The 11007-nt window shown below is 45.9% G+C and overlaps 1 protein-coding gene across 2 annotated transcripts; it reads right to left on the bottom strand.

The window, feature by feature from the left end:
• Positions 1-1205: 1205 nt before the first annotated feature.
• Positions 1206-9435, bottom strand: gpr61 (G protein-coupled receptor 61). 2 transcript variants are annotated; one of them, XM_086107719.1, is made up of 2 exons: positions 9062-9435; positions 1206-6045 (listed from the first exon to the last, which is right to left on the bottom strand). In XM_086107719.1, exon 2 carries the CDS (start codon positions 5844-5846, stop codon positions 4341-4343), a length of 1506 nt encoding a protein of 501 aa, XP_085963845.1. In that variant the 5' UTR covers positions 5847-6045; positions 9062-9435; the 3' UTR covers positions 1206-4340. The 2 variants fall into 2 exon arrangements, with proteins under 2 accessions (XP_085963845.1, XP_085963854.1); XM_086107728.1 differs by lacking the exon at positions 9062-9435 and adding an exon at positions 7672-8424.
• Between the last annotated feature and the right edge of the window lie 1572 nt (positions 9436-11007).

Consider the following 11007-nt stretch of genomic DNA (forward strand, 5'->3'; position numbering starts at 1 on the left):
TAGACTTGATGGGAAATGTAGGCTACTAGTCCAAAGGAGCAACACTTGTCTGTCACGTCTGTGCTGTTTGCGTGAACTACCACTTGGGGTCAGTTGCCTCTCAAGTACAATATATTGCATCCATCTATCTGCTCCGCTTATCGCCACGAGGGTCACTGGAGCCTATTCCAGCTGTCTTCGAGCAGCTGCCATGGTACACCCAAAACTGCCAGGTGTTGGATTTTACCCGACCCCACCCTCAAGTGCCAGCCGATCACAGGGCACACACAGACGGACAACCATTCGCGCACAAAATCACACCTAGGGACAATTTCGAGGGTTCAGTCGTGTTTTTGGAATGTGGGAGGAACCCGGACTCGAACTACCCGGAGAAAACCCACGCAGGCACGGGGGAGAACATGCAAAACTCCGCACAGGGAGCCCAGTCACGTTGACTAGTCGAGTTTATGTGGTGAAAGAGCACCTTCTAGCGGTTTTACGCGTAACTGCATTACAGGTCCAGAATTTATGAATGCCGGCCTGAACTTTTCAATCAAATTCGCAAGTTTGATCTTCAGCGAGTTTGCGTTTATTTCCTTGACATTTATAATGAAAAAGTTTAACGTGTCATAGACAGCGCGCGGGGATAGTGGTTAGCACATCTGACTCATAGTCGGAAGGTTTGGAGTTTGAATTTCAACGCGGGGGGCGGGGGGGACTTTGTGTGAAGTTTGCATATTCTCCCGATCCTTGCGTGTTTTTTTTCTCAGGGTATTCAGACTATTTCTTACTTTTCCAAAGCATTCCTGACGTTCACTAAAGTGCCCGTGAAAGCTTGCCACAATTTTTACATGACTAATTTTCAAAACCGCCATAAAAAAATCTAATGAATTAGATCATATGATGGGGTGACGACAAAGGTTCCCACATGGAACAAGACAATTGATGCAATTTCCTAAGGGGTTGAAGTGAAATTTCATATAATCTTTTCCTGTTTGCATTTTGTTTCTTCTTGGACTTTGAGTTGTTCATAAACCAAACAGCTTTTTATATTGGGGTGGAATCGTCTCATGCCCATGAACAGGACAAAAACTTGGCAAAGAAACCCCCCTGAGCTGACATCTGAACCCCAAATCAACACTGGACCACTGTGACAAAGAAAGAGAAGGTGATACCGAGTGAGAGAGAGAGAAGGTGATGCTGACATAATGAAAGGTGGTCATAAATAATAATAATAATAATAATAGATTTTATTTATAAGCGCCTTTCAAGACACCCAAGGACACTTTACAATAACAAAAAACACAAAATAATACGGCTTTACGGAGCCCAATCGTGACAACCTATCTTCTTGAGAACATTCACTAGGTTAATTGTAGCCTGTCACAAAGGTCACACTCTTTGAAGTGCTTCTGTTCGCCACAGGAGTTGCCTTCTATGGCCAAACATAAAAGATGTGACTCACTCTGTCCGACGGGGCGCAGCGGCACACGGGATTGGAAAAAAACATGGTCAGGAAGTAGAAGATGAGCCTCAGGTGGTGTCATGGTGGAATCTGGGCTCTGCTTTGCTCTCTCTCACTCACTCATTCGACACACACACAAAAGAAGGAGACAACCATGACCAGACCTCTGATGTTTTTGATGTGTTGAACGCTGTGGAGAAGATAAATGATGTTAAGTATAATAACAAGCATGGCTATGGGCTCGAGCGCAAGTCTTGTACGGAGTGCCGCCTAACTGTGTGCATGGGTGGCGTCTACTTTGTTTTGGTGTTTTCGAAACCACGCGGGGGGTTTGCGTTGTTGTGGGCGTGGACGCAGACGACTATCTTGGGGGCCAATGGAATAGTCTCCTCTCATTCCCTTTAAATTTGGCGTGCAGTCTTTGACATGGCAGAAGTAGGAACTGATTTGACGGAGTTTATGCAGAGGATCAAAGTGTGCAAGGTACGTTTATAAGGAGCTGCAAGCAGACCTCCACTTGTGGATGATGTAAAGCTGGCCAGGGCGATCACAGATCACTGCTGTGCGGTGGGCATATGGAGATTGCCTTGCACCCTGATCGATTGTGTTGGTGTGTGTGCGGCTTCTCCCACCGCCCCACACCAAAGCTGTGAGTGGGGGTAATTTTTAAAATATCATAACTGCGCTGCGGCTAGGGTGGGTAATTTAAAAAAAAAAGAATCAAAATGATCCGGATCACAATCACATCCATGACACAAATCCATGGAGCTCAGAATCTGCCTACCTGCATCTTGATCAAATTCACCAAAATAGCGTTACGCCACCAGCGCTAAAACGTAGCCTCAGCATGGCGCAGAGACATCTGCCAAATTCTCAAACACAATAATGGACACTTGCACCGGCATGAAACTCAAGGTGGGTCGGTTTTTGTCATGTCAAGCGGTGTCCGGCCCCTCCAAAATCGTCAGGGAAAAAAAACCTGTTGACTAAAATAAAGAATGAGAGTCATCTTTTTATAGGTCTGACATACACAGAAAACAAAGAGTAAAAACATTTGGGCACTTTATACACACGCACACAATTTTTTTGTGTAAAAAAAAAAGACTAAAAGAAATCCATTTGATTTAATGGCGAGTTGATGTTGTGTCATGTTGAGTGCCTTCATCATGACCACCAATTTGTGTGACGTTACATCGATTAAACTGAGAAGATGCTGGAAGTTAGGCTGAGATCATTAAATAATAACGACAATAATAAAAAGCTAAGGCAAGTGAATGTATTAAAGCAGTACAAAGAAATAGTCTTGAGCGCTCATCCTAAATAACCACATGCAAATTGTCGAACATTTCGGACGGCAGTGATTTTTATCTTGTGCTGAATAATTTGGCCCCCCCCCATCGCTCTACATTAAGCTTTTAACACTTTTGAAGGAGTGTGACAACAACAAAATCAACCAATTTCTTTCATCACGGCTCCCTGTAACAAAGGGACCTTTTTTTTTGGTCCTGGCTTCCAGCAGACTGCAAACCTTTCTATCGCTCTTGAGTTGCCACTCCTGTAATCAATGTCTATTCTAGACATAGGCAACAGGAAGAATGAGCAAAGACTCGACATGACATATAAACAGATTGTGCACCGTGTCATTTTCTTTGGAACAATAATCACGACTTGTGCAAAGTGTTTTGTGTATTTCACCTGAGACGGAGACACTTTCACTTTTAAAGCTAAAACGAGGCCAAAGGCAATAAGCTCACAAATGAGTATGTAATTGTCACAACCGCACGTTCGTGTAGCCACAACACGCGAGCTTGTGTCAATCACAAACACAGGCGCAGTCACTTTGCTCTGTGTACCTGTCAACACGCAGGACGCTGTCGCTGACGGTATGAAGAAAGACTTGTTCGTAAAAGTCCCGGTGGAGCCAAACAGAGCCACAATCTAATATACTGCTTTTATGTGCTGTTCCCGAATCGCAACAAATACCTGTCACGTAAAATATTTTGCACGGGAACACACATGTACGTTTGCCATGGAGTCCAACACGTAGCCTAATTGGAGTGTTGAACATGAGTGTAGATCAGGGGTCACCAACGTTTTGGAGAGTGAGAGCTCCTTCTTGGCAACAGATATTGTTGTGAAGAGTTTCCAGTTTGATACACGCTTCTGAAATCACAGCTTTGCTCATGTTCCCTTGAATAACGTTATTATTATATGCTCTCACTAATAATTAATTAACTGCATTTATGTGATGACACTGATTACGCTCATGATTTCTTCCAATAATTAGGAAACAGATAAATATCAATCAATGAGTCATACTTTATTTTTATGAACCCCTTCCAGCGTTGATATCTTAAAATGATCACTTTGTAAATCTTCATGGAAAAGGACAATCTCCTATCACGTGTGAGCTATTTTTAGAACAGGCCTGCGGGCTATTCGTGCAGTCCTTGGGGGCTCCCTGGAGCCCGCGGGCAACATGTTGGTGACCCCTGGATTGCACACAGGGACACAAACAGATTCCTTGTTTATGCCTTTTTCTGACTTAGAACTAAACCAATGTTTGTCTGGGGGTGGGGGGTTGCAAGATCACAAGTCTCAATGTGAAATTATTTTGGTGAGGAGATGAAAATCACAAGGCAGACCAAAAAAAAAAAAGATAAACATGGTGACAACAAATCAAGAGAGGCGATTAAAAATACACGCGGACATCACTTATGAAACAGCAAAGCGCAGAGTGTCTCTTTGACATGTAGCGCCGCCGAATAGCGGGCGTCGGGGATGTAGATGCACATGATGTACTGCATTTATCAATGACTTTTCACGGAACATCTCTCCATTTTCTCAGAAAGACGTTGCGCAACTCGACGTCGAATCGACGATCTATAGAGTGCGCTCACTGGGTTTCTGTTTGAGAGCGCAAAACATTTGGTGTCTCATTTAAATGAGTTTTTAATGAAATGAAGTCCTGAACTCGATTATTATATACTATGGGCGAGGGGGCTACATCGCCGGTACTGTTTTTGGCATTTCCCGGCGCATGGAGTTGATTGTTGAGTTTTTGACATTGTATGAACTCTGAGGTTTCTTCAAGAATCTGCCCTGGGATGTGGAAGTCAGCTGGCGCGTTGTGCGGAGCAGATGATTCCCGAAGGCCTTCGTGTTCCGTCTCCTCTTGACTCACTCGGCTGTGCGAGTTACACGGCTCCAAATCGCACGCCGTGCCCTGAAGGAACTGCATGAAGTTCTCCTCGATGGAGGCCTCGCGGCTGGGCAGCTGTTCCCCCTGACCGGATCCGGCCCACTTGAAAAGGCAAGCCAGGTGGCGGCCGAGCTCCTCCCGAATCTGACGATTGAGGCAGCCGTAGAAGAAGGGGTTGGAGGTGAAGCAGAAATAGCCGATCCACGTGACCACATCCTCCAGCTGGGCAAGGGAGGCAGGCGAGGAAGACACCACGGCCGAATAGAGATGGAAAGAGAAGTATGGCAGCCAGCAGCAGAGGAACTGGCCTCCCACCGCTACCAGGACCGCCGCAGCCTTCCCACCTCCGAAGGTCCTTTGGGGAGTGTTGCGGGAATCCGTCCCGCCAAGGCTGGCGGCCATGGTGGAGCGGCTGCTGGTAGATTCCGAGCGTTGCCGTGGCGTGTCCATCCAAGTAGGCAGCGGGCCGTGATGCATGGCCGCCACTCGGGCCACCTTGAACATGTTGCAGTACACCACCAGAATAATCAACATGGGACACAGGAAATAGATGAACGTGAAGAAGACCATGAAGACCAGACGTGTGGTCCTGCCTCCCGCCCAGTGGAGGGAGCAGTGCGTCCGAGCGGGGATGAGCGGCGGACTCGATGCCGCAGCCTGGTTACCTTGAAGCAGCCACCCCAGGAAAGGCAACGTTGACATGATGACGGCTTTAACCCAGACCCCCACCAGCACCGCCACCACCACCCCGACCGTCATCTTCACCTCGTGGCGCATGGGATGCACAATGTAATAGTAGCGCTCCACGTTGATGGCGCAGATGGTGAGGATGGCCGCGCTCACCAAGCAAACGCTCAAACAGAGGTAACTTCGGCACAGGGCCTCGTCGGCCAGCACCCGATCGGGCACCATCCCGAGAGGCATCAACACCAGCGCCGCCAGCAGGTCCACCAAGCACAGGTGGAACACAAAGGCAAACTTGCGCAGATGCGGCGTTTTGCTGATGACGATCATCACGGCAAGGTTCCCCACCACAGCCAGGACGTCCATGATGAGCATGGCAAACAGAGCCACGGACTGATTCACGTCTATTCCATCCTGGCTCACGTTGGAAGCGTTTGCTTGCCGCGAGAGGTGAAACGGGGGGAATCGCAGGAGAGAAGCATTCCGGGAGGGACTCGGTGTGACAAGGTGCTCCATGAGAGGGTGGAATGTGGAGGAAAGAGCCCGTTGAGTATCACGGGCCCATCACCCATCCTCCACCGCCGGAGCGTGCCACAGAGAAGCTCAGGAGATTGATCCTCGATTGAGTCTAGATCTCAAGAGGGTCACAGGAGGCCCCGCACCCTTGAAGATGGAGCCGCTGAGACCCTCCACTGTACTCTGTAGCTGGGAAAACCTGAAAGAAAATACACATTCTCAATTACAAGAAGAAGTGTAGTATTTGTGCAAGCATTGATATTTGTTTCCAAAACATTCAATAACTCACATTAACAACAGCAATAATAATAATAATAATAATAATAATAATAATAGGCGGCTTGATGGTCCAGTGGTCATCCACCTCACAGCGCAGAGGTCGTGGCCTTCCTGTGTGGAGTTTGCATGTTCTCCCTGTGCCTGCGTGGGTTTTCTCCGGGCACTTCGGTTTCCTCCCATATTCCAAAAACCTGCATGGCAGACTGATTGAACACTCCCAAGGTGTGAGTGTGAGCGCGGGTGGTTGTTCATTTCTGTGTACCCTGCGATTGGCTGGCAACCGGTTCAAGGTGTCCCCCGTCTACTGCCCGAAGACAGCTGGGATAGGCTCCAGCAAACCCCGCGACCCTTGTGAGGTTAAAGCGGATCGGAAAATGGATGGATGGATGGATAATAATAATACAAGCGGCCGGAACGAGTTTCCTCTGCAGAAGCTCAGTCATTCAGGAGGGGCTGTAGAACTGCTGCCCCTCCACATTGTGAGGAGCCAGATGAAGTGGCACGGGCAGCTGATCAGGATTCCACCTGGATGCGTCCCTGGTGAGGTGGTTCGGGCATGTCCCACCAGGAGGAGGCCCCACGGAAAACCAAGGACACTTTCGGCTGTCCTACGAAATGCCTCAGGATCTCTCTCAAATATATATATATATATATACAGTATATATATGAATAAAGCAAATCGTGTGTCCCATCCAGAGGTTTTGACAAAAACATGTTGGCATTGTCCATGGGCGTGAATGCGTATGCCAGTAGTTGTCAGTTTCCCTTGGAGGGCCGTTGTGACTGTGAAACCACAAAAAGAAGTCAAGAATGGTTTACTCAGCAATTGTTCAAGTAACTGTTATGAGAGGTTTGCTCACGAGAAAATGCTTATAATAGCTCTATTATTGATTGCATATGAGGATTAGAATTTTTGGTCCAGATTTTAGCAAGCATCATGGAAGTTGACATGTTTGACTTGCTGTCGCGGGCCACTTAAAATGATGTGGCAGGCCACATCTGGCCCCCGGGCCTCGAGTTCGACACCGGTAGTCTAACAAGATGATCAGGCCAGGGTGTACGCCGCCTCTCGCCCAACGTTATCTGGCCGAGGCGACGGCACACCTGCGGTCATGAGGATAAGCGGTATAGAAAATGGATGGATGGAAAATAACAGAAAACAATTACCATGTTAACCCTTTCAGGGACGGTGGTTACTCCAGTGGACAGCTTATCATGGTATCAGGTTACAAGGTGTATGAACAGGTTAATGTCAAGTACAGTAAAGAAAGAAAGAAATGGAAAAGGTAATTATCGAGTCTACATTATTGGAAAAAACAAATAAAACGGTTCGAATTAAACCCAAACCAGTGCTAATTCAAGACGACTCGACAATTATAACATTTAACTGCTCTTGCACTGTGTAAACCACGACACCCTCAGAGGTCACATCAATTGTTGAACTGCCAGGGATTTGGGCTTCACCACTCCAGTGCCTCACAGTGAATATTCTTTTCATTCCGAAACATCCATGCAGTTCGTCATTGACGCTTCGAGTCATTCTCACTTTTTGCGCTCCTGCCTGTGTGGACCTTCACGTGGTATCGAGTTTGGCATCTGCATCTTCAGATGGTGCGTCTCTCAAGGCAATCAGAGCCGCAGGGAAATGCTCAAAGCCAGCGAGGACCTCATGTTCCCCTTCAAGAGTCAAAAACAAACTCGAAGATAAAAGTTTTTGTCTCTGGGTTGTCCACAGCAATTGAGAAGCTGATTGAGTTTCCAGATCTCACGGCAGTAATCCGCAGACAGTCATTTGCTGCTCATTTAAGAAGTGTTGCAAAAAGCGTGCAAAGGAGCATCGCTGGATGATCACTTGTGCAATGCGCCGTAAAAATTGTGGAACGAGCACCGAGACTCTGGTACATTTCCATATGCCGTACACCTGCATGGGCGCCTGCCCACATGTACAGAGCTAGCGTCACAATAATAATAGGTCAAAGGGTGACAGTCACCTTCAGTTAATTAGGCGAAGCATAAACAACGTCTCACCGTGCCGCAGATAAAGTAGACACACTCTCTTGACAGCTTTCGTCCTTTGGATCAGTATGGATTGTTTTTAGCTTCTTTTTTTTTTTCACATTGTGTTGGAAAAATACACACTGACAACTTGCTCGAGGTGTTAACTCCATCACGGCAGGCATCAATCAATACAAAATCGTTGCACTTTTTCAGGCAAGGAATTATATTTGGTTTTGTGTCATTAAGAAGCAGTGGATTATACTAGAAGGGAATACTGTATTTCTCTGGTGTGGCAGAATTAAAAATTCACTTCATGTACTTCAATGATGGTCTAATGTAAGATTTTCACTTCCCATACATTATCAACGACTGATTCATTTAAAAAAAACTTTCCAAACTAATTATTATTATTATTATTATTGCCATTCTTTGTCAGCTGACAAACTTGAAGGGGCCCTATTACGAATTAACAAAGGAGCGAGTTTCACTAAATGTCCAATTGGTTGAATACATTTTGGTGGCGCAACACCTGATATCACGCTTCCCTTAAATTAAACACATCGCCCATCTGCGGGCAGCAATGAAACTCGGAAACTTCCAAAGTAATCCAAATATTCTCTCCCAGCTTCAACAGAGTCTGCATGGCTGCAAACGGGAAACCATATGACCCGATCATGCACATGACACGATGAGGTGAAAACGAGCCTGTTGTTCTCTTCCACTTTGACTCAGTTTGGAGAACCGACATAAAAAATTAGATTGTACACAAATGACATAAGAAACCTTCATATGATCCTCTTGTGTCACATTTTAGCATTGACCAAAATCTTTCCTGCACCCCCAAAACACACACACACACTCCCACGGGCGCGCCCGATCCATTTACAGGGAAAGTACACGTGCGTGTGATAATACAGTATCATGCCTCATCAACATACCTCCGTCGGGAAAGCGCTGCTCACTCCTGCGCAGGTTCACAGTCTGCTGGAAGAACGCTGACCTGTTTCGGTGACTCTGTCAAACACACGCACGCACGCACACACACACACGCGCGCAAAGCCAACATAGTCATACATCCACATCCATGCATACGCGAGCCATTCAGGCGATGTGGATGGTGGATGGATGTGTGTTGAAGGAGGGATGGAGGGGTCGAAGAGAAGGGTGATACTGCTGTGTCTCCTCCTCACCTGGCCCCTTTCATCCCCTCCTACTCGAACCCTCCCCCTCTCACAGACTGACCACCCGCCCGATCTTTCCACATGCGCGTGCCCACACACGCACACACACACACGCGCGCACGCGCACACACAAGCACGCGCAGACACACACACACACCCAGTGGCTTCAGTAGGCGCCCAGGGCAACTGCAGCAGCATGCAGAGCTGAGAAGCGGGGTGGGTGGGCAGGCAGCACCAAGCCTCACAGCTCTCCGCTGGGTCCTAGTGCTTGACCGAATCGAGTTTTCTTCATTTTCGTTTGAAAGGTAAAAAATAAAAATAAAAAAAAAGACACAATGAAACACGCACACAAAAAAAAGAAAAGATTTTCATATTTAAATTTCTCAGATACCAAATATATAATATATAATGGGTCAGGTTTACGTGATTCGTACGTTTGGTAAAAAATTTTTTTTAGCAAAGCATTAGCTTGTGAGCTGTCTGGACCACGACCATCAGCCACATTCACGCACAATTGTGTGTTGTTTAGAGAAGGGCGGCCAAATCTATTACCTGGTATTTCTGAAAGATCTACTAAAAGTTGGGTCGGCCATGGCAATCTATTTGACCCTTGGCCACCCCAAAATGCGATCATATATCATTCTTACAACCTGTGCTGATTTGTAAGGTTAACTCTCAAATGACATGGGCCTCAGTGAAAGTGTGATTATAGGTAGAATGTTCACACTTAGTATGTTAATATACAGCAAAAAGAAAAAAAAACTACAAAAAGCGCTGAGTCGGTCAATAAGAATTTCATATCCTGTCCTGTAGTCCCACACAATTACAAATGAGAATTTCTACTGTTAGCTACAACACTCACAGGTAATATGCTAAGATATATAAAAAAAAAAGCAACCCAAATACTTCGAACACCATGACAGATTGATATGGGCATCATATTTCGGCCTGTAGTGACGCACTGGATAGCTGTGCATGACGTCATCAGTATAGCTTTGTCTGCCATGTTAGAGGTCCAGATCAGAAAACTAAGCTAGGTTTGAAACTGAGAAACGGGATTAACTCGTGTTTGTTTGTTTGTTTTTCTCTGTATTGCCTCAATGAGTTCATAGCAGCAATTTAATACATTTTCCAATCTCCTTAGATGTGCGATGATGGAAGCTTAAAAAAGCAAACAGAATATACAGAGACATTGACATGTCACAATAACGTAGTAGCCATCATAAACAATGATCCCTATGCCGGCACAATGTAAATGTCTCTCATTGCCTAAAACAGCATTGATTTTGACAAATATTAGGCTCAAGGCTAGGTGGTGGTTAGCATGCTAAGAATCCCATATTTGCCATGTGTCTGTGCGTTTAATATAATACCAAGGCAACAATTGGCCAATATCCAACGTATAAATCGGTTAATTAAGAGTACTGATATAAAATGTGAACATACTGTCAAAGGAGACAGGTACAATGTGGAACATGCGTTTCCCAACAATGCTAAGTGCTAAAAGTTTGTATCTCACTGAGAAAGCTTGCGAACATAGAATTGAATTTTGGGTTTCGACAAGGCTCATAACAGGTTGGAAACATGTTCGAGAACAGTTTTACGCTTGTCCGAGAAATCCATTGTATGCAACGTATTTGCAAAACGACTGTAAGCGTTTGTAAACAGTAGTAGGATTTTAGTTATTTTTTCGCCACTGCTAG

This window comes from Hippocampus guttulatus, chromosome 1, assembly GCF_054856545.1.
Source record: "Hippocampus guttulatus isolate MCC_2025c chromosome 1, RoL_Hgut_1.0, whole genome shotgun sequence".
NCBI classification, from domain to species: Eukaryota; Metazoa; Chordata; class Actinopteri; order Syngnathiformes; family Syngnathidae; genus Hippocampus; species Hippocampus guttulatus.